At 56.5% G+C, this 23,108-nt stretch overlaps 1 protein-coding gene across 1 annotated transcript; it reads left to right on the top strand.

The window, feature by feature from the left end:
• The first annotated feature begins 770 nt into the window (after window positions 1-770).
• PKN3 (protein kinase N3) lies at window positions 771-22,699 on the top strand. Its single transcript, XM_044453059.1, has 22 exons — window positions 771-794; window positions 4,152-4,422; window positions 5,229-5,383; window positions 5,614-5,743; window positions 6,517-6,665; window positions 7,558-7,756; window positions 8,186-8,377; window positions 10,425-10,534; window positions 10,835-10,978; window positions 11,602-11,677; window positions 12,409-12,583; window positions 14,161-14,272; window positions 14,751-14,848; window positions 16,225-16,294; window positions 16,994-17,085; window positions 17,543-17,719; window positions 18,662-18,724; window positions 19,007-19,083; window positions 19,342-19,484; window positions 21,189-21,296; window positions 22,050-22,130; window positions 22,452-22,699. Exons 1-22 carry the CDS (start codon window positions 771-773, stop codon window positions 22,662-22,664), a joined length of 2,859 nt encoding a protein of 952 aa, XP_044308994.1. The 3' UTR covers window positions 22,665-22,699.
• Window positions 22,700-23,108: the final 409 nt, after the last annotated feature.

The raw sequence follows: 23,108 nt of genomic DNA, 5'->3' as shown, positions 1-23,108 counted from the left end.
CTACGTTGGGAGAGCCCACTGGGTCTCTGTGTCATTGGGATTCTGTCTGTCGGCCCTCATCCAGCCCATAACGTCTGGTGATGTAGTGGTTAAAGTGCTGGACTGGGATTTAGGAGACCCGGGTCAAGTCCCTGTCGGCCGTGAAACTCACTGGGTGACTTTGGGCCAGTCAGTCACTGACTCTTAGCCTTGCCCACCTCACAAGGTTGTTGTGAGCTTAAAAATGGAGAGGAGGATGCTCATTTAATCCACCTCCTTAATGGCTTCCAGCACAGAAATACCATCATGTCAACATAGCAACTGGCCCTTTAAACCTTGCTGATAATAGTCTTTTTTAATTAACACAACACTGCATCACCTGTGGATACCTTCTTAATCCAGGGCGTTGCTGAGTTTTCTGCCTCTGAAAGGTTTCTCTGATTCTCCACCATGTATTTCCTTTCCTGTCAGGTTTGGCAAAAGTAATTTCAAGCAACTCAACAAACCACAAGTTTGCCAAGACCTCTTTTTGTTTTTGGCTGGAATGTCCATGTATCTGGATTAGAAGACACTTGAAATCAATTTTGGAGCCTGCAAGAAGCTCCTGGTGGATTCTTGGTCTATGAGTCTGGGATCCACTGATAGCCAGCAGAGGGCACTGACTCCCCTTGGAGGTTCTTGGCCAGGGCCTGGGGAAGGTGGAAGTCTGAAAAAGTCCAGGCAGATAACCTGGATCAGCTTGAGATCTTCAGAGGAAAGCACCAAGGTGGAGGAGACGCTGGACTGTAGCCATGGCAGCCAGAGATCTCCAGCAGGTGAGGAGGTGATCCAGAAATCTGGATTCCAAACTCTCAGCCAGGTTCTACATTCAGAAGTGTTTGTAACATCTCTTTCGGCACAGGTTTTCCCCAGATGTGTGACCCAACTGTTTTCTGGCCTGGCGGGCATGGCAGTGTGTGTAGTTTTACTGCTGATGAATATTTTTTGATATCTCGAGCCATTTAATTTTGCTGGTATGAATGCTTGCTATTTGTTCTGATAAACTGAGTAACAGTAATCACATTCACAAGAGTTGGGTAGGTGGCTGCCTTATCCTAAATTAAACCCTGAGTCCATTTAGCCCTGAATTGTCGACAGGGGCTGCGTTCAGTCAGCACAGGGTTCAGCATGGCTTGTCTTTGATCCTTGGGTTATGGGGGGGGGGGGGGGGGATGAATCCAGCTGCCCTAACAAACCATGACAACCCATAAAGAGAACCCCCAGTTTGCTGTTGAGTGATGAACTCTGGCTTTTACATCATGGGCTGTTACTCTGGCTGCGTTCAGGCAACAGGATCTCTTCTATTTCAGCCCAAGCCATGCTTGGCTTACGGAGGTTACCCTGTGCAGGAAACGAGATGCCTTCTATTTCAGCCATGGGGGGGGGGGGGTTACCCTGTTCTCTGGACACACCCATTGACTGAAAACAGTGGCTCCTCACCTCAGGTGTGAACTGAGAGTGAAATCAGCTTTTAGGATTGATGTAAAAGCCAGTTGGAGAGCTGGTGAGACAGTATGGTTTAGTGGTTAGGGTGCAAGAATTCTTAGCTTCCCTCAGCTATGAAGGGAGACTTTGGGCTATCCACAGACTTTCAGCCCACCCTTCCTCACAGGGCTCTGGTTTTCCCAGCTTTAGTGCTGTTTCTAAAAAGGCAGAACACCTCTCTGAAAGCTTATTTGCTGGCAGTAAAAATATGCAGATATGTGGGGGGGGGGTCCATTTCCACCCTGCCCAACCCTGTGATGCAGATCAGGAGAGATGTTGCAAGACAGCCTCTGCCCTCGGACTGAAAGGGTCTGCTGCTCCCTGGCTCGCCACTTGGAGCTTGGACGCAGGACCCACTGCCCGGGTTCAAGCACATCAAGGGCAGTCTGAGCGCCGCGTGTGGGTTGCCATGCTGCCTGAAGCCACAAGTGCACAAGCCAGCATTCACAACTCCGCCACGGACCACGGCTTCTCCGTGGGTCGCTCACAGTTCAGGTGGTTCTGAGCCGGCCTCACTTGCCAAGCAGGGTCCGCACCCCTGACCTCCACATGCTTCGAAGGAGCACAGAAGGCTCTTCCCTTTCACGGTCCTGCCTGGAGGTTTTGGGGTTCAGGACTTGGTGGAAGGGCCCTCCCGCCGAGCAGAAACTATGCCTCTCATGGGGTGGGGCAAGAGCACTTCCAGGAGGGCCTCTTGATCTCCCAAGGGCCCCTGATTGCCCCAGCTGGGCGGTGAGGCGTCCTGCCCAGCTGCAAAAGGAGGGCGAGAGTGCAATTAGGAAAGCAGCCCCTCGAGGCAGGATGAGTGCAGGGGAGCAGGGACTCCGGTCTCTCGAGACCCGAAGCCACCAGCAGCCTTCGTGCAGCTTGAAGGCCAGTTTAGTCTCATCGGCTTTGGCAAAGCTTTTGGCAAGTACTTCAGGCCATGTGGGAAGGCTTAACCTCAAAGGGGCAGGTTTACACCCAGACACAAGCTCTGTGGCCCAGAGACAGTGGCCACGGAACATGGCTGGGGGGTAACATAGTTACAGCTGCAATTAACTAAGTGCCGCAATTAACGCATGTAATGTGACTTAAAACAAACCGCTGTCCTTATTCAGACCACAGGAAATTTGCCAACAGGTGCCGGTGCGTGTGTGTTGATATCTGCCTTGGAAATTCCTTTCCTCAGGAATGGCCCCCTTCGAGTCATTGGCCAAGTGCCCTGGGACACATGTATAGGAGTTCTCCAGGGCGCTGAATGCCATCTCCAAAATGGGTTCACCCCCACAGAGCCCCAGGGAGAGCTGCTAGGAAGCTCGTAATAAAAGCTGCGTGGATAAGTGCCCCCAGTGACGCAGGAGTCGAAGCTCGCTGGGTTGATTACAAAGATTCAGTCCCTTAAAAATAAACTGCAGACGCCACATGGCTGGAAAAAGGGAATATGCGTGGCACACACGGATTTCTCATGCTGGCTGCTGGGGCACTTGGCGTCGCAGTCTTTCTCCTTTCCCTTTCCTGACAAATACAGGATGGAGTTCTAAATCAGGCATTCAAGGCACATCCACAGCTCTGTTCTGTGTACCAGGCTTATGATTCTGCAAAGCAAAAGCCTCGCTGCCCCTCTGGGGTTCTGCCTGGGGGTCTGCCCCCCAGGCATCAAACCCCCTCCTCCCAAAAAGGGGTCTTCTTAAGAAATGCAGACCTTGAAAGGCAGAGAAACTGTGGAACATACAGAATTTAGAGTCTGCAGCTGTGTGTGCATCTTTGTTTCGTCCTGTGGACCTGGCCCAAAACCCTTTTTGGCATCTGGCTCTGCTCCCAGTATCCCCAGTATCCCTCGGCAGAGGAACTCAAAATCCCTGGTTCGCTCTGAATTTGGCTCCAAGTGGGATAACCAGTTACACTACAGAAATTCTCCTCCCTCCTGGCATTGGGATCTTTTCCTGTTTCTTTAACAGGATGCGATTATCGGCTGTGAATGTCTTTCTTCTCTCTCACCCAGTTACTTGATTTGTGTCTAAATTTCTTTCTGAGGAGTTCCTTGATGTTTGAGCATCCCTGATTGGCCTCTTTTTGCTTTCCATAATCTCTCTTGATTAACAGTTCCTTTACATTTCCCTGCAGAGTTCAACAGTTCATGAGGACTAGCAACTTGGAAGATTTGCTAGCTGGTTAGATAGGTAGTGTGCTTACCCCTTTAATGGTTCTACAAGTGGGAAAACTGCTAGAACCCAGTTTATGTTGGAGCCATTCCTGTGCAGACTGGACATACCTGGAGGAGAAAGAAAGTTTATTTAGGTAGCTAGATTTGTAAAACTGGGAGTTGAGCAGAGTCAAGGGCGAGTTGCTTAAGGGTGAGTTGGTGGTGGGCTCTCCCACACTGGAGACATTCAGAAAGAAGCTGGGCAGCCACCCAAGTGGGATGCGACAGCAGGGGGTGGACCCGAGGGCCTTCATGGCCCCTTCCAACTCTACTATTCTGTGATTCTGAGTAGGTGTGTGCCCAGGACAAAAGACACACGCCAGAGAAACGTTGGAGCACGTGCCAGTTAGCATAATGTGGGCTTCCCCCCCCCCACGGATCTGGGCCTCGGATCCCTTCAGCGCCCAGTGCTGCCCCTCTCAGCAGCCTGGGTCAGCCCTCTCCCTCGCTGGACTGCTTGCAGGCCCACGGCCTCCCTCCGCTGAGGGGCAGGGCGGACCTCGCGGGGCCGGCTGTCCAGCGGAAGCCGGAGGACAACCAGGAGCTCGTGGGCCGGGCCATTCAGAAGGAGCAGAGGATCAAGGAAGGGGCCGAAAACATGCTCCGGGCGACCGCGGACAAAAGGAGCCTGGCGCGTGTGGGGGACATCCTGACATCATCCAGCCGCAGACTCGAGCGGCTCCAGGAGCGCTGCGCCCGCATCGCAGCAGCGGAGGAGGAGGGCGGCGAGGCAGGTGGGCTTTGGACCTGCACGTTCGGCTGGCTCTTGCCAAAGAAGCCATCCGGCAGCCTGAATCTCTCACATGTCCCAGGATTCCTTCTGGGGTGAAGGCAGGGTGGCTGCGGGGGGCCTTGTGGGCAGGCTGTCGCGATGGTGAGGCGAAGCCCCTGGCCGCGGGGCCGGTGGCCATGAGGCCGCAGGGGGCCCTTCAGGACGCCACACCTCCAGTAGAGGAGGACCAGAGTCCATCCAGAGGTGCTCTCCGGGCTGCATCCTGATGGCGAGGCCAGCCTGGGCGAGGCGGTGGGGGTGCTGGCAGTGAGGGGGCTCGTCCAAAAATCCCAGCCTGTTTGAGCTTCATGCTCAGCAACGCAGCCTTCGGAGAGGGGGCACAAGAGCCAGGAAACTACACCAAGGACCAGTGGTTAGAGCAAAGGGGGTGAGGCTGCCTGGGAAACCCCAGAGGGCTGGACTTGAAAGCCAGGTAGGTCCGATTTTGAACCTGCAGGAATACAGCAGCACTCTCTTGCCCATGTTCCCCAAAGTCCATCTGCCCCGATCCCGAAGGTTGCCCACGGCCATGAGGACTAGGAGCCATGGATAGCGGATTGGCCCTTTCTCCCTAAAAGCCACCCAAATCGGTGGCAGCGAATTTGGGCTGTGTGAAGCCGGCTGGACGGCCTTCCATCTCTCCTGCATCTCCCACCATTCAGCCTCGCGGGATGCCCTCTCTGCGTGAGGGGAAATTTCTCGCCTCTCTTCTTTCCACACCCAACACTGCCTTGTGCCTCTGTTGTGGCTCCTGTTGTGTTGATACAGATGGGAGTGCATCCTCAAAGCCCTGCACACCGGAGAGGAGCCCGAACCCAGCGCTGAGGAGGAGCGAGGAGGCGCTGAAGAAGCAGCTTCATCTCGAGATGAGGGTGAAAAAAGGGGCTGAGGCTATGACCCAGATGTACTCCAACACGGCCAAGGTGAGCTGGGGTGAAGGCCCCGGAAGAGGGGCTTGCATCGAATTGCAGGCGGACTCAGGACGGGCTTCGGCTGCAACGGGTGCTTCCTTCTGCCTCGGAAACATTGAGCCCCGTCCTCTGAGCAACCCTCCCTTTCGCAAGGCAGCTTTTATGGGCCCCTGTCATCTTCCCAATGACCCCGCGGGCTTGCAGGGACAGGCCCGGGACCATCCACCCTGTCTCTCCGGCAGGAACGGAAGCTCCTGGCGGCCGCTCAGCAAATGCTCCAGGACAGCAAGAGCAGGATAGAGGTGATTCGCATGCAGATTGTGAAGGTGTCTCAGGCAGGAGGTGGCGCGGAAGATGCCGGGGACCCGGCAGGTAGGGCTGGGCATGGGCACGGACCGGACAGCGCGCCGGCATTGTGCCACATGACAGCTTCTGCGGGGAAGGTGGGGAGAGGCATCCCCCCCGTTGTGCTAGAACTCGGCGGGGGTCCCCTGGTGCAGCTGCCAAGCATGTTCTTGTCTTTCTGTTGGCATCCCATCCACCTTGGGCTCCGGCACCTCCAAGAGCCTCCAGGACAGAGAATGGAGCCTCAGGCTAGAAGTGGTTTGCCACCCCGCCTTGCCTCTAGGAGATGTTACTGAAACCGCCTTCGCCTTTGCAGGTGTTTCCACGACTGCAGGGCAGCCTTTGCAGCCGGAAGACGGGGCGGGCAGGTGCACCCCAGATCCCAGCCTTTGGGTCCCTCGTGTGGCCCAAGGCCCTTCTCGTAGCCGCAGCACATTTCCTGCAAGCACCCACCCTTTTGTGCACTCCCCCTTCCGCCGTCCCCAAAAGCAGGAGGAGCGTCGTGCTAGGAGATACCGACCTGGTCGGCTCCCTCCTGCGCCTTGGGTCCTGCTCCCTCCAGAGGTGAGCACCTTTGAAAAGGAATTTGCCCCCGGCTGAAACAGGTCCCCACCCCTCCCATTTGGCCAAGAACGTGCCTTTCCATAGGAACAGAAAACAAACATTCTCAGGCAGTAGGTTCCAATAGGAGCACCCAGATTCCTAGGGTTTGTTTGCATAGCTGTGGGAAGGACCGCGGTCCACAGCTGCGTGGCTTTGGGCCCCTTGTTTGCCCACGAGTCGCCTGCTGTTCTCCCCAGGAAACAGAAGCCCCACCGCTCCACTGGAGCTTCGTCTCGAGGAGCTGCGGCATCGCCTGCGCGTGGAAGCGGCCGTGGCTGAAGGCGCCCGAAACATCGTGAAGCTCTTGGGTGGCCAGCGGCTGCAGGACAAGAAGGCATTGGCTGAGGTAGGGAGGAGGCCCCAGAGGGCCACAGAAGGGGTTTCCTGGCCCGGGGGCAACTCGGAAGAAGTGGCTGTGGGAGGCCAGTGGCGTGGCGGCACCGAGGCTCTCCGGGCCAAAGTACCGGATCTCTTTCCTCAGCAGGACCCTGGCATCCTCTCCCCACCGCTCGGTTCCCGGTTCCCTCTGAGCTGAGCTGTAACCTTCAAAGCAGCTGGGAGAAATCGGATTTCCTGCTGTAATGCCATGCCACTTGATCCTGAACGGGGAAAAGACTCGTTTGCTTTCCAAAGGCCTGCGCCTGCCAGATGCAAAAATGGCCACATCTGCTTGTTAATATGGACCAGAGCAGCTGCCTGCCCTTTGCCGGGGCCCCGGTGCCGAGCAGGCACACTTCCAAATTGCCACTGCAGGCAGCAGGTGCCCAGACTGGGTCAGAGCAAAGCGGTCCAGAGTCCTCCAGCTGTTTTGGCCTGCAAGTCCTGCGGCGCCCGGCGGCTTGGCCAGTGGTCGGGGATGGTGAAATGATGGAGCTGTTAACAATCTGGAGAGCCCCAGGCTGGGAGAGGTGGAACTGGAATGACCGTGTGCAACTTCTCAGCTCGTGGGCTGAAGTCCCTTCTGGAGAAGCCCCTGGGCAGCCCAGGTGGAAAACAGGGCAGGGTCAAGGGGACGAGGCCAACATACTACAAGCCCCAGGATTCCAGCTTAAAGCTCAGATAACCTTCAGAGAAGCCTTTGCAGCTTTTAGGATGCAGGGAAGGAACAGCCCAGAGCCAGAAAACCACCGACCAGGGTGGTCGAAGGAGCTCGGTGGGGCCGAGGCAGTGCTCTGGGCATGGAGGGGTGCAGGATTAGGCCTTCCGGAGAGCAAGCGTGTCCCTTTCTTGTGTCCCAGGCCCAGGCCTGCCTGCAGGAGTCCTCCCAGAAGCTGGACCTGCTGCGGCTCTCCCTCGAGCGCCTGCTGGGGCAGCTCGCCCCCGGCCACCCGAAGCGGGCGCTCGTCAAGCAAGAGATCGCGCACACCTTCGCCCGGGGGGCTCGCCCCGGAAGCAGGGAGCCGCTCCTCTCTTGGGCCAAGCCCGCCGCTATCACAGGTGACTCTGTCTTGCGCGCCGGGGCTCAGCTCCTGGGGGCGCGGACGCACGGCCCCTCTGGGAGGCCAGCTGCCGCGGCCAGTTTCTGCTCAGCTGCCTTCCAGAGGCAAGCCGCAAACGAGTCCGCGCTCCCTTGATTGCACCACATTTTTCCAGCAAGGGATCCAAGATGGCTCACATAATCCTCCTGCCCCCCCCCTTCTCCCCATTTCGTCCTCGTAACTACCCTGTGAGGTAGGTGAGGCTGGAAAACAGGGACCGGTGCAAAGGCGCCCTTAAGCTTTCGTGCTCAAGGTGGGTCTGCCCAGAGCAACATTCCCGGGGCTGAGCCAGGCCCCTCCTTGACCTGCCACTTCCATGCGACGCGACGGCTGAAGTTTTCTCTGCTCGGAGTTCCTCTCCTCCTCTGACCCCGTCGACCTTCCTCAGGAACGCTGGAGGTGCGACTGCTGGGCTGTCAGGATCTCTTGGAGAGGGGTCCCGGACCGTTCCCGAGTGGCCAGTGCGACGCCCGCTCATGGCAGCCCCGGCGACCCCAAATCCTTGGCCGGACGTGGGTTCCAGGCGGAGTTCACAGCCACGGAGCCGCTGGGAGACACTCGTGGAGCGAAGAACGTGGCTGTGAGTGGCAGCGTGCTGGGCGGGCCCTCGGCAGAGTCTTCTGGGCTAAGGAAAGGATTCGGCGTGAGGCTGGTTGATTTGATATGCTTCTACAGCTCTCCAGGCAGCTTGCAAGAGTAGATCGCTAGTATTATTATCCTCATACAAATTTCAGGCAGTACAACCTGAATGCGTGTAAACAGAAGAAAGAGTTTTCTGTCTAAATGTGTAGGATTGCATGCTTCTTTCCCATGGGAGGGAGGGAGGGAGGGAGGGAAGGGGCAGGGAAAAATTCAGAGACTAAATTCCAAAAGCCAATGGAACTATGGGGCGCATGTTTCCCAGTGGAGCTGATGGTGCTGGCTAGAAACACCTTTTTTTTTGAGGGGGGGTGATTTTAGAATGAAGCCCCTGTGAAAGGTGCCCTAGAGTCCCAGGTTTATCCCCAGGATCTCCACGTGGGGTTGGGAAGAAACCTGAGATGCTGGGAGTGGGCTGCCAGGAGCAGACCGCCTCCACCTCCGGCCCAGGAACCGAACCCGGCCTTCGGGGAATCCCGATCCAGCCCTCCGGGGTCCTCTCCACGGCTGCGCCCCTTTCCCCAGCCCCGAGGGTCTGGTGTTCCCTCCCATTGCTTGGTGGGTTCCTGCCTTATGTGCCCCCCTCCTGCCTTTTCAAATTTGGAGCGCCTTTCCTAGGGCTGCGTGACTGGCAGCAAGGGGTTAAGCCAGAAGGTGCGGGTCTTCTCAGCCCTGCCCCATACGCGTCTGTTCTTCCTCCCTGCTGGAGTGCGGCTCCCAAAGTTTTTCCAAACCGGAATCCAGCCTGGGGGCTGAAAGGGCTCCCCAACCCGGCCAAATGAATTCCTTGCATGTGGGAAAGAGGGGCACCCACCTTCTGTCTCCCCCTATCCTGTTCCTAGACAAATTCATGGAGGGCACTTCAGACCACAGCATCTGTATGAAAACGCTGAGGTCAGAGGCCATCCACTGCTGCCCAGCTGTTGCCAGAGGAGGGGCAGATGCGGGAAAAGCTCTTGCACCCCGTGGCCTTGCTAGAGGCTCCAATTCCCCGCTGGAGGTGGTTAAGCTTGAGGGCCCTTGGGCTGATCCAGCCAGACAAGCCTCTTTTCCTGGCTCCTCTTCCGGCCATCGTATCGGTGCTCTGAAGACACGTTCTCCACCTTGTGCCTCCAAGTCACACCCCAGTTCTCACGGCATGGCAGGCCGGGGTGCGTTAATTTTCCCTTAGACCCTAAAACAGTGATGGTGAACCTTTTAGAGGCCGAGTGCCCGAACTGCAACCCAAAGTCCGCTTATTTATCGCAAAGTGCCAGCGCTACAATAAAACCTGAAAACTGAGGTTTTCGTTTAGAAAAAACACCTCACAGCCGGTCCAAGCAAATATATGTACATCCTTGGCAGTGCCCTGACCGGCCATGCGAAGGCTTGGACAAGTCTCGCCTCGTGATGTCGTCGCCTGGCACAACCTCTCATTTCCGAGCATGCGCATGGCCCCTGAGTGCACGGTTATTCGATGCTCGGCTGCTGGGATGATGCTGGGGCGACTTGGCTCATGTGCCAACAGAGAGGGCTCTGCACGCCCGCTGTGGCACGGGTGCCATAGGTTTGCCCCACTGCCCTAAAAGAAGCCATGGATTATGCTTACCCCTCACATCACCCCCGATGGCTGGGTTTGCACATGAGAAGCCATGGCAACTCTTGGCCAGGTTTGTTCATTCGTACAGCAGCCAGAAAATGCTGTGCTACCCGAGGGTAAAATTCATCCCCAGCGGGCTGCCGCGCCATGAGCAAAGGTCACCAGCTGGCCCCAGGTGCCCCAAGTCCCAGTCCAGCACTCGAGCCGCTGCATCACATGGGAGATGTTTGGTGTTCCTCTGACTGGCAAATCAGGCCACAGGTGGAGTGCTTCACAGCAGCTGAAGCCGCAGGGTGGGTGGGTGTCACACCCAGCATGCTCCTTTGGTGTCTGGGGGTCCTAAAATATTTCCCCCATCAGTGGCCGAGAGCATGAGATCCACGTGGCGTCTCTCTCTCCCGTGGTGCAGCTGAAGTCCTCGCCGTGCTCAAGATAGACAACAAGACAGTTGGCCAGACCAGCTGGGGACCCGTCTGCAGCCAGTCCTGGGACCAGACCTTCACCGTGGAATTGGACAAAGTACGTGTGCGCGTCTTGCTGGGGTCCCCGGCCCCTGGGCCTTGGAGCGGCACCACTTCTGCCGCCTGAACAGGAAGGATTTCATCTTTAATTGTCCACTCCAGACCAAGGAACCCTGGAGCTCCTTGCATTACAAGCGGGAGCAATAGCTTGCGGGGGTGGGGGCGGGGAGTTTGGAGTTGCCTTCTAGGAGCAGAGGTACCTTCCAGCCTCCCCCGGGGACCCCAGGCACAAAAACCTCGAGCCCTTGGAACTGGATTCCACGGTGCCCAGACAGCCCCTTCCTTTCGTTCCCTGCAGGGCCGAGAGCTGGAAGTCTCCGTTTATTGGCGTGACTGGCGCGGACTCTGTGCGGTGAAGTTCGTGCGCCTGGAGGATTTCCTTGATAACGAGCGCCACAGCATGCCGCTCGCTCTCGAGCCCCAAGGCACGCTTTTCGCAGAGGTAAACGTCTTTTTTAAACTAGGAAACGGATCCAGCTTTGCACAGGCTGGGACGACCTGTTGCTTGACTTGGCAAAGGCTTCGGGCCACGTCCGCGTGGCGCCACGCCGGCTGACACCCTTGGCCAGAGCATTCGCCTTGGCGCATCTCCGCAGCCCCCTGGCGCGGGAGGGGTCCATGAGCAGGGCTCCCTGGCCAGGGGCAGGCAGGCATAAAGCACAGGACTGTCCAGCCCCCCCTGGAGGTGGCCGCACTGTTCTTCCCAGCTGGAGATGGGCCATAACATCAGCGATCAGGACCGGGCACCTGCCACGCAGCCCCACTGGTGTCTCCGCCACACTGTGGCCCGTCCGGCTCCGTCCTGCATTTCTCAATCCCTGGACTCCCCAGAGTTTTAGAAGGGGCATTTCCCAGCCCTCTGTGGAAGGCCCCAAGATCAAACCCGGGACCTTCTGGCTGCGAACCGAATCCTCGGACACAGAACGCTCGCAAAGCCTGTGCCTCTTCACGGCACATGCCCCACCACTGCCCTCTCCCCCAGGGGAACAGGCCCTCTGAAGACAGACCTGCTCCTCCTCCTCCTCCTCCTCCTCCTCCCCCCCTCCCCTCCCCTCCGCCCTGCAGGTGACTTTCAGCAACCCCGTGCTGAAGACGCGGTCCCGGCTGCAGCGGCAGAGGCGCATTTTCCCCAAGCAGAAAGGTGAGGGCACGTGTGCAGAGGTGGAGGGCCGCGCCAATGGGGATCGCATGTCTCCGTCACTTGCGTCTTGCGGGCTGGGGCAATTGTGGGATCTCTTTCCCCCTCTTTGGGGTCCAGGCAGCTGCTTCACAACGAAGGCTAGAACTGTCCCTGAGAAAGTCGATCCCTCCTCAGGGGCTTATTAGCACCCCAGTAATAGGAGAAAAATGTCTCTCTCTTATTTTGTTCCTTAAGTTTTTTTAATAATTACAACTTAGTTTTAACTGGGGGGCTTGTATCCTGTTGTTTTCCTATACCATCTGGGACTCATTATTATTGTAATTATTGCTAGTAATAATATTACCTAGACTTCTTTCTCAAAAGGATTTACAGCAACTACAAAATTAAGGTATTAGTAAAATTAAAGCAGCTACAATTATCCACTCAGATTTCACGACCCCATAAAAGCCAACAGGGTGTGTTGGTCACGGGGTTTTCTGGGACTGGATTGATCCAGGTTTGAGCCTGCCCTTGGCCGTGAAGCAACCTTGGCTCAGTTCCTGACTGCCAGCCAAACCCACCTTGCAGGGTTGTTGTGGAGGGAAGAGGGATCTTGCAAGCCACCCTGGGGCTTTGCACCAGGGAGAAGCGGTGGGCTACAAGTCAGCGAAAGAGTCGATGCCTCGTGCGCGGAGGTCCCGGGGAAGCCCTGCTTCAGAATTCCTGCAGCGCCCAGGGCTGTTTTTCTGCAGGGAAAGCGTTCCTGCGTGCCTCCCAGATGAGCCTCAACGTGGCCGCGTGGGGGCGCCTGATGCTGAGCCTCCTGCCCCCCTGCAGCTCCCTGAACACCCTCAGCCCCCCGCCGCGGGCCCACAGCCCTGTGGAGCCTCCCCCGAGTCCCGCTGCCCCGGGGACTTCAGCGGCCAGGTAAGGCGGACGCCTGTCCTGATCGGTGCCAAGATGCTGGTTGGTTGCCAGCAGCTCTGGAATCCGCCTGTCTCCCCACCCCTTCTTTTAGCATGAAATGCAAAGGTATAAGATGAAGATGAGCACAATACTTTTCCGGGGGGGAGGGGGGGCTTTTTGGTGGTAGCCTCCTGGTTGTGGGTGACCTTCCCTAGAGAGGCTTTCTGGGCACCTCTGGTGCCAGGCCAAAAGCCTTCCTCGTTTCCCATTTCTCAAGTCTTTACTTCTGTTTTTAATGAATATTTCTTGTGTTTTTCAGTCTTTCTTTTGCTGGTTTTTGCTCTGGTTTGGTTCCTTCTCATAATCAGGTTTTATAGTCCGTCTTCTTCCGTCACGCATGTTTAGGGTTTTAATTGTTGGGAACTGCCTGGGGGACTTTGGCTATGGGGTGGTTTAAACATGAAAATAAGAATATGTAGTAAGTATTATTGGCCCCTAATGATAACAAATAACTAATTGATAATGATAATTGATAATGGATCACCATGACTAAGTATGATAACTACCATATTTTTCCGCATATAAGACACTACTTTTTCTTTAAAACATTTAACTAGAAATGGAGGTGCGTCTTATATATGGGGGGGAGGCGTGCTCAGGGGGGAGACTGGCGCAATTGCGCGCATGGGGGGGCAGCGAAGCGGCACGGGGGGAGTGGCGAAGTGCTCGCTGCAAATCCTTAGGAAAAGTGGGAGGCATCCCTATACGTGGGGGCATGTTCTAGGCGGAAAGATATGGTAATCCATAATACCTGGACACAAGTAATTGAAAGGGTAACTGATAACAAAAATTAAAATAACTATGATGAGGGACAATAAACAATTGATAATGATAACTGATAACTAATTATAACTCATTCATAATTGGTAATACCTAGTTGAGCATAACTAATTACAATTAACTTCAATAGCTAATTACATTGACAAAATTGATAATACATGACAATGAATCATTGCTAATGATAACTGATTATAGCTGACATAAAGACTAATCATGAATTATGATTGTGAAAGGTATGCCTAACATTTTTTTTTCATTTCGGCACCAGGCCAAACCCTTTTTGTGTTCCCATTATTTTAATTGTCAGTAGCTTTTTAAGATTGAGTTTTTATCATTATCTGGATGCTGTATCTTTCTTATTTATTTATTTATTTATTTAATTGTATTACCACCCTGAAACCCTGTGAAGGGCAGGAAAGAAAAGCTTTAAATAAATAAAATCCTAATTTGCACAAAATAGGCTGGGGACACGCCGCCCCGGAGCTGGCTGGGGACGCCAGAAGCTGCCCCATGGGCTCCGCCGGTCGGTCTGCTGCCTGGAGAGCTGAGCTTCTCCCCGCTTCCCACAGGGCCATTCCCAGCCCTTCCCGGAGACGCCGACAGACGATCGGCCCCCGGATCTTCTGCAGGCCACCCTGGGCTCTGCTGTGGAGCTGCGGCTCCCCGGATATTTCGGCCCCTGCCCCATGCGTGGCTGGCCGGCCTGCCTGCCTGCCTGCCTGGAGGACCGCTTCTGAGCTCTGGTTTCCCCAACGCAGCGGCCTCCCAGCGCTCCGGCTGAGCTCCGACGGCGGGATGCCTCCCAAGCCGCCACGCCTCTTTCTCGAAGCATCTCCCTGGAAGCCGGAGCGGACTCCTGCGGGCCTGGGGGTAAGGTTTCGGGGTGCCGTGGGGCCGGCCCTGGGACCTCACCCTGGTTCCCAGGGACGCCACGGTGCCTGCCCAGCTCCCTGCCACACCTGAGCTTTAATTTCTTTCTTCAGAGCCATAATTATTTTGTTGCAAATGGGGGGGTGCTGCCCGCCACCCAGCTTAGTTCACCTCCAGAAAGTGGTGGTGTGTTCTGGGGCCCAGGTGCCCCCTGAGTTTTGCATTTAGATTCCTGAATAGGCGTGAGTGACTCTGCTGTTTGGAGAATGCCCTTTTCTTGCCCGCCTTGGCAAGCCCTTAGGAAAAGGCCCATGAGGGACCCTCTGCGGGTGTCCGCACTCCCCCCCAGCACAGGGAGGGAATGGTTGTCTTCGTGCACCCCAGGAGAACCCAGCGCAGAGCTGAACTGCCCTCCTTCTGCAGGACTAGCAGCCCTGTTCAGCCTCACAAGACTTCCCTCTTCCCTTTTCCACATCAGAGTCCAAAGAAGCTGGACGGGGATGATCAGAGTTGGAGTTCACGAGACCCCTGCCGGGTGTCTGCCAGGAGAGCAGCAGAGCGGGAGCAGCGTGCTGGGTTTGTCTTTGCCCTCGTCCTTTCCTCCAGTCCAGCGCTTGGCAGGACTCCAGGTGTTCCACATTCCCTGTCTGGATTGGCCAGGCATCCAGAATTGTGAGAGTCTCGTTGCTGCTCTGGCAAAATGCCCACCAGTGGGGGGAGAGCCAAGTCAGCGTCGGGATGAGCGCTGGACCAGGACACGGGAGATCCCAGCCCGTGGGGTCCCTGCTCAGCCTTGGAGCTCACGGGGTGACCTTGGGCAGGCACGGTGCTCAGCATCGCCTACCTCACAGGGTGGTGGCTGTGAGGATAAAAGGGAGAGGTGAGGAGCCTTGTGATCCGGCCCGAGCTCCTCGTGCAAGGAAGAAAGGCAGCGCGTAAATGCAGGGTATAAGCATAGCAAGAATAAGAATGACAACAGCAGGAATTGTTATAATAAAGGGAATAATAATGATGCTCATAATAATGCGAACAATGGGGTGTTAATTTATTGTGTATTATATTCTATGTTGTGAGCCGCCCCGAGGCTTCAGCAAGGGGCGGCATAGAAATGTTTTAATAAATAAATAAAAATGTATGAGGAGGAGGAAGAGCAATAATATTTGCTTATCCATAAAGCCGCTGCCTTCCCTCCCCTGACTGAGAGGCAGGTGGACGTGAAGGGCCTCCGTTGGCGCACAGGCCAGCCAACACAGGTGAAGACGATTCGTCGAGTCACTTGGCGACTCAGAGTGAAACCTTCCTTTGTCGAGACGCCCAGTCCAGTGAAAGGGAACCCAGTGTTTTCCTCATGCCTTTGGACTACAGCCCCCATAAGCCCCAGCAAGTGTGGCTAATGGCCAAGGGAGTTGTAGTTTAAAGCATCTGGGAAGACCCCAGTAGCCTTACCTGTTCCGTGCCCTGGTCTTTCCCTGCTTGTAGTCTTCTAAACTGAAAAGACACGGCATGCAAGGAAAGAGGGATGGGGAGGGAAGAGGGAAAAACAGGGTCGTCTTCTAGGCAGGCTGCTGCTGCTCTTCCCTCTGGCTCCCAATCCTGAGGCAAGAGCTCACTCCCCAGGTGCTCTCCCTCCCATTTTTCTCATGCGGGGGCGGGGGGAGCAGCGCTCTTCTTCTGGCTTTGGGATCCCCTTGCGACACAATCATCTTTACTGTCCCACCCTTCCCAAGTCGCAAGAGCTCTGGGAACTGAGCTGGGTTTCCTCTGCAACCTTCTATGGCCTCACATACGTTCTTTTCCGAATGAGCGCAGCTGCAAGCCTTCCTCCTCCCCCCGTGCTCCCGTTGCTGCCCCCCTCAGCCGCCCGGCCCCTTCTGGTTGCGCCCCCCGTTGGCGCATGTGCCGACCATGTTCTCCCCAGCAGCTCCTTTCACCTGTTTTTCCTCCGCTCGCAGGAGGAAGAGGACGGTCCAGTGGGAGGATTTCTCTTGCCTTGCCGTGCTTGGGCGTGGGCACTTTGGAAAGGTAGAATGTGAGGATGAGGCCTTGCCCTGGCCAGCCCCTACTTGCCACTGTGGCAGATGCTCAGGCGCTCACGTGAAATGAATCGGAGGAACCCAAGTCTCGGGTGTGCTTTGAAAGGAAGAGGTTCAGCCCAGGCTCCAGGGCCACGTAATGCCTGCGGTCCCTCTTTCACTTTTGGAGTGGGGATAACACTTGCAAATATTGCGGCTTCCCCACAAATTATTTCTGTATATGCATAAAAGGTTGGTGATTTCATGGGGTGCACGGCTGTGCTTTATTTCTAGATTCTCAATTTTCCAAAACAGGGTTTGAGGGCAGGCCTGACTTTGAGCCAGGAAACAAGTGAGGGATCATTTACTGTCCTTTTATTTTAAAATGTGGCTCTGAGTCCTCATGGTTATAGGGGAAAATACAGAAGAGAGAAAGCTGGAATCTTTCCAAAGTATTTAGCTTATTTATGTACTTATCATCATGAAGAGTTTGAAATCTTTTAGGCTGCCTTTGCTAAGTTCTCATGGCCAGGTGTACGGGAAGGGAAGCGATTCCTTGGATTGGAATTAGGCAGTTGCTGTTTAACAAGAATGAGCAACTATGGATGTGTGTGTGCTAAGCAGTCAGTTGCAGAAGATGTGTGAAGAAGGCAAATCCTAGGAAGAGCAAGGCCTTCCGAGTTTCCAAGGCTCCACGGCTGTCTTTCAGGTGTTGCTGGCTCAGCATAAGGAGGCAGGGAAGCTGTTTGCCATCAAAGCCCTGAAGAAACATGAAATCATTAGCCGAGATGATGTGGACAGGTGAGTCTTTGCCAAGGGACCGCAAGCAACCCTTGATCTGGTGAGACTTGTCATTAGCAGTGGTGTAGCAGCTCCAGGCCTACAGGGATGCAATCCTTGGCACTTTTTAATAGCAGGGATGTTGCTGCCCCAGTCAAATGTTCCGGTTCCCTTTGAGCTTACCTGCAGTCCTCACAATACCTGGAAGGACACTTCAAAATGTCCCCCTCCACCACTTCTGCACAGCATGTTTGCCAGGAGAAAAATACGAACATTTCCAGCTTGGCCAAAACCTAGAAATCTCAATGGCTCAGACTGCCCTTCTGAAGCCTGTACGTGGGGAATTACTTGATCCTGACCTTTAATTTAAAATTTAAAAAGCTGGTTCCTAGTCCTCATGATTCTTGGGAGAAATGCGCGAAAGGGCACAGTACAATGAAATCGTTCGTGATGTTCTCCTTTAACTTTTCCACGGCAGCTTGTATTGTGAGAAGCGCATCTTTGAAGTCATCAACACCGCATGCCACCCCTTCCTGGTGAACATGGTCGCTTGCTTCCAAACGCCAAGCCACGCCTGCTTCGTGATGGACTATGCCCCAGGCGGGGACCTCATGATGCGTATTTGCATCGGCAACTTCCCCGAACCCGTGACACGGTGGGTGTGTTTTATTCACCCCACATGCCAGCCCTTCTGGATCACACGACGGGACTCGCTTTGGGGTCCCTGAGGTGGTGCTGTGGGCCCCGCCTTTGGTCCTTATTGGCCTCCACAAACCCAGCCCGTTTCCCTTCCCCACTGCTCTGGGATGATTGTCTGGAGAACACCCCACTGATTGCAATCAGAAAGCAATCAAAGGTTGCCGAGTGCAGTGAGGAAGCGGCATGGGGGGGGGGGAGCCCGGGGGCTTTTTCATTAGCCGGGTTGCTGACATAATCCCCTTCCTTGGACTTCCATTTCCTCAGAGCTTAGCTGCCCTTCCAACAGTAACTGGGCAGGGAATGAATTTCCTCAGACGGCCTCCTTTTTATGGTGCCGCGAAGCCTTTTGCGGGGGCTGCTCTGGAGGGGCAGCCAAGACCACTTGTGAGGAAATGTTGCAGCTGATTTGCGGGGCGCATTTTGGGGCTCTTTCAAGGGTCATGATTGCGGGGCCCTGGTGGGGGGAGTCCCGGACTGGGAAAGTGCCAACAAATAGCTCACAGAAAATCCCAAAGTTGCAGAAAAGGAATGCAGACTCTGAAAGAACAAGCCATCCGCCTGCGAGCTTTGCAGGGAAACGTTGCCGTGTCCATGAGCTGTCATTGTCCTTGATCCCTGGAAAAACGGGGGCCTGTTCCTGGTCCCAGGCTGCTTCCCTCGAGAGAATCGCGGGCTGCAGGGCTCGCCCCCAGCCCAGCCCCGCTTTCTCTTCCCCAGCGGACCGCCGCTTCTCCAAGCGATGGCATCTGCTCCTCTGCAGCCCAGCATTCCTGGGCGCGGCATTTCGGGAGCAGGGGAGGCACGAACTATATCTGGAGTTCTTACAGCATGAGCAGCTGTTTGGGTCTGTGTGTTCAGGCTGGTTCCAACACTTGCCTGCCTGGGCCTCCTTCCGCAGGTTCTACTCGGCCTGCGTGGTCCTGGGACTCCAGTTCCTACATGAGAACAAGATCATTTACAGGTACGATGGTGCGAGTGCCTGGGAAGAGAGGCACGGAGAGCGCTTCTCTGCAGCTTGAGTGGGCAGCGGCGGTGTCGGGGGGCTGGATCTGTCCGGGGGCACCGGCAGAAATCGAGGCCTGGGAGCTCGGGAGATCCTCGTGGCCATGGGCCACGGGGGGCGCACTGGGCCATCAGGAGGGTCCGCGCCCACCCCCTCAAGCCGCCCATCCCATGGGCGTCTCATGCCAGGCCGTGCGCACGTCGGGCTCTGCTCTCGCTCTCGCTCTCGCTCTGCCCGCAGGGACCTCAAGCTGGACAACCTGCTCCTGGACGCAGAGGGCTTCGTGCGGCTCGGCGACTTTGGCCTCTGCAAGGAGGGTGAGTGTGCAGCTGGCTGGCACTTTGTGGCACATCGGCCAAGCCACCAACCGCTCCTAACACGTGTGGGTCGCTGTAGCTGGGGCCAGGCCACATCTGAGGTCGGGCCTGGAGCCCTGCGAGGGCCCCTGGCACCTTTGCCCGCCGCGAGCCCCCCGCCCGGGGGGAGTCGCTCGGTGCCTGCGGGAGTCGGTCCAGGCCCTGCTCTGCCTCTCCGGCCTGCCAGGCCTGTGTTTCCCTCTGCTTCCGCCCTTGCAGGGATCGGCTTGGGCGACCGTACAAGCACGTTCTGTGGCACCCCCGAATTCCTGGCTCCGGAGGTCCTGACCGACCTGTCCTACACCCGCGCGGTGGACTGGTGGGGGCTCGGAGTGCTCATCTTCGAGATGCTCCTTGGAGAGGTGAGTGGCGCCGTGGCAGGCGCCTGGCCCAGCGAGCGGCCGTTTGGCTTCGCACGTATGGCCAGCGCAGAATGTGCTGCTCCGGGGGCGGGAAGCCTAGCCCCGTGCAGCCGGGAGGGGCCAGGGGGCCACCGGCCCAGCCCCTTGCTCAGCACCGGACTCCCGGTTGAGCCACCCCCTCGGCGGTGCCGTTGCTCCGCACAGTCCTCCCCCGCCATTCCACGAGGGAGGCGGCCGTTCCGGAAGGGGGGGCCCTGCCTTGGAAAGTCCTGCGGAGCTCCCGCCCGTGGGGCCAGAGGGGGCTTGGTGTGGCATTCCGACAGGCCGTCGCACTTTCTTGGTGCCTCTGCTCCAAGCCCACGCAGTGCGTTTCCGGTTCACAAGGCCTCTTGTGTGACCACATGCGTGGAACCCTTGCCCCTATTTGTGCCGTTGAAATCCCGTTTCTGCAGGCCTCCCGCCACTCCAGGTAAGCTTCTAGTGGGGCGAGGTGCAGGGTTCGAGGAGCCCTCAGGCCCGCCCTGTCCGAGCAACGCCAGGAGCGGACTCTGTGGTGATGCCCCCCGATAGCCCCTTGTCGGGGGGGCCTGCCACTGTGTTCCCTCGAGGGCTTTGCCCCAGAGCGGCGGCGCAGAGTGTCATCAGAGCCCTCTCCCTCCTGAGCTCCGCTCACTTTGGCCCACGGCAGCGTGCGGGCTGCGCTCCAGCCCTGGGCGCCTTCAGCTCCGCCGAGGGCCCTGCCGTCCGGTGGCTGGGGATGCCGCCGCAGGCTCGTGAGTTACAAGCCAGTAGTGTGCTTTAAAAGCAGCCTAACCCCAAGGGGCCCGGTGTCCCGCTGGCGTCCTGGTGTTTAGGCTCCACGGCCCTGACGCTGCGGCACAGGCGGACGAAGAAGCACCCACACGCGCTGCTTGTGCTATTTATTATAGTATGTATTTGGCTGGCAAAACATTTAAGCGGCTTCAAGATCCCCGAACGAGGAGGTGTTTAGGAAACTGTGGAGTGGGGGCACCCTCTACACCCAGGGCCACACGGCAATGGCCTCGGGGTCAAAACAGGCCGCACTCTAAACCACGGCCGAGTGGCTCTGCCTTGTTACTCAGGGTAAAATGTGTGGGGCCCCGTCGGATTTCATTATTAATGTATTTCATTCCATTTTTATGCCACCCCAAAACCCAAAGGTTCCCCGAGCAGCTGACGCCTCCTTGCTATGGTCCCAATCTGGATGGGGCCCCTGCACCTCCTCTGGAGTAAATAGCATACCTCCTCGGCCTCGCAGGTGTGGGGTTGTGGTGCAAGGCCTCAGGAAGGCAGGTAGCCGCAGGAAGTTTGAACTAAGGCCGCAGCATGGATTTAAGGTCCCGTCCAGCGTGGCCCAGAGACCACGCGGGCCACTGTGGAGGACGTGGCTGAGGCCCTCGCTCCGCTCGGATGGCTGAAGCGCTTTCCGCGTGGGGAGAGGAAGGGGGGTAAACACGGGCAGCTGCAGCCACTGGCAGGGCAAAGAGCCCATGGGGGGGGTCGTTCTCTCAACAAGCCGGGGCAACTCTGGAAGCGCCTCATGAAGCTGCTGCGCTTTGGAAATCTTTCCCTGCTCAGCTTTTGCAATGTACATTTAAAAAACGTGTGGGGCTCGCTCACGTGGTTTGGACTGTTGGACCTACAGAACGCCTGTCCCTCCCTCCCTCCCTCCCTCCCTTCCAGTCTCCCTTTCCTGGTGATAATGAAGAGGAGGTGTTCGACAGCATCATCAACGAATCCATACACTTCCCAGAATTCCTTTCTTCGCACACAGCCTCCATATTGCAGAAGGTACGATCCTGGGTTTCCACAAAGAGATGGGAAGTTTTGCTTACCTGAAGGCCTACTTCAACTGTGCAGAGAGGTCTGGCAACTTGTTTCAGTGGGGCTGGTGCGGCTAGTCCTCGTGGAGGTGGGGCTTCAGTTCCCACCTTGATTGGCCTACTTGCCTTTCTCACTCTTTTGCCCTTTGACAACCAGAACCTGTGAGTCCTGGGGTGCCTGGCAGTTCTGGTTTGCTGGGGCAACTTTGAGAGCTGCAGGTGACCTCACAAAATGGCTGTCACAGGGCCTGGCTTAGCCACTGACAAAATGGCTTTCATGTGGATGGGGCTTGCCCATTTATAAAAGTGGTTGCCACAGTTGGCACAGACAGGCACAAGCACAAACGGAGCACAAACATACTAGGTGACGGAGTGAGAGAGAGAGAGATTTCCTACAAGGCAAAATAATGCAGCTACAAATAGAAAGGTTTGCCCGAGAACTGGAATCCCAGGCAGGAGGCTGCTGAGCGCCAAACTATGAGGGCTCTCTTTTGACCCCCCAGAAGACGGTTCTTGCTTCAGGGCCCATCAGCCTCCCCATTCAAACACAATTAAGGAACCCTGAAGCAGTACAACTACCGTTGGGATGGGAAGAAGGCGTGGCGGGTGCTGGGAGAGCCGGGCATGGCATGCTGGGACCGAGTGGGGCTGGCCGGCTGGCCTCTCCTCCACCTTTGCGCTTTCTCCATCACCAGATTTTGTGTGTTTGTACTTTGTGCAGCTTCTCCAAAAGTGCCCGGAGCGTCGCCTGGGGGCAGGCGTCGGGGATGCGGAAGAAATTAAAATGCACCCCTTTTTCCAGGTAATGGGGGCCGCCCTCCCTCACTGCTCCCTGACGGGATGTAGGCCCCTTCCCCTTCTCTGGTCTTGCCGACTCTGCCCTGCTCCTGAAGCGAGGCGGACAGCAGGCCTGCCTGGATTGGAGCTGCCGAATAAGCCGTCGGGAACCTTTTGGAAGGAAGTACCGGGAGGCCGTGGCCTGCCTGAGATCCTGGGAGACCCCTGGGGGTGGAGGTGTCCCAGTGCTCAAGGCTGAGAATGGGAAGAACTCCGGGCTAAGCTCTCACGGCGGTCTTAGCCAGTGGACAGATTTCCTCCGGGCTTCTCTCCTCCTTTCCTCTAGGAGATCGACTGGGGTGCCCTCCTTGCCAGGGCCGTCACGCCCCCGTTTGTGCCCCGATTGAAGGGGGCCGCAGACACCAGCCACTTCGACAGGGCGTTCACCTCCCAGAAGGCCGTCCTCACACCCCCGGATCTCCTGCCCCCTCTGAGTGCGGAGGAGCAGGCCAGGTTCAGAGGCTTCGACTTTGTCTCCCCGTGCTTCCTCCAGGGCTGACGCAGGGGCAGGGCAGTCGCTGCTGGAAGAGAGACCTGGGCTGGGGAAACGGGGTACCTGACCTTGAGAATTAGTCTACGAGGTCTTGGAAACTGTGCAAGATATAGACTGCAAAACATTTTGCTTACCTGGGAAGCACCTCCTCCTGCCAGGCCTGTGCTGTGAAGAGATGCTTGGAGCACACTTGATTGTCTTTAAATGGGGGGCGGGGGGAGATTTCTTCTGGCCTACAGCTCCCATCAAGCCGGCCCGTCTAGGGAAGTGATAGGACTTGTCAGCCAAGACAAGGGCCTGAAAACAAAGATCTCTCGTTCAGGTGGTGTGCTGCATGGTTAAAAAGTCAATTTCTCTTGGGACCAGCAGCTGCTTCAAATGTGGCACGGCTCTGCAGAAAACACAAGTGCTCTTCCAGCTGGCTCCATCTTGATCCAAAGAGAACTTTTC

This window comes from Varanus komodoensis, unplaced genomic scaffold (assembly GCF_004798865.1).
Source record: "Varanus komodoensis strain SLA01 unplaced genomic scaffold, ASM479886v1 scaffold77, whole genome shotgun sequence".
NCBI classification, from domain to species: domain Eukaryota; kingdom Metazoa; phylum Chordata; class Lepidosauria; order Squamata; family Varanidae; genus Varanus; species Varanus komodoensis.
This window is presented reverse-complemented; position numbering and strand designations above follow the sequence as displayed.

Excerpts from the sequence above, each read along its gene's own strand:
- PKN3 (XM_044453059.1), top strand. The coding sequence starts at position 771 with ATGGCAGCCAGAGATCTCCAGCAG. Across the intron at positions 4,423-5,228 it reads GGAGGAGGGCGGCGAGGCAG|ATGGGAGTGCATCCTCAAAG; the intron begins GTGGGCTTTGGA and ends GTGTTGATACAG. Across the intron at positions 10,979-11,601 it reads AAGGCACGCTTTTCGCAGAG|GTGACTTTCAGCAACCCCGT; the intron begins GTAAACGTCTTT and ends TCCGCCCTGCAG.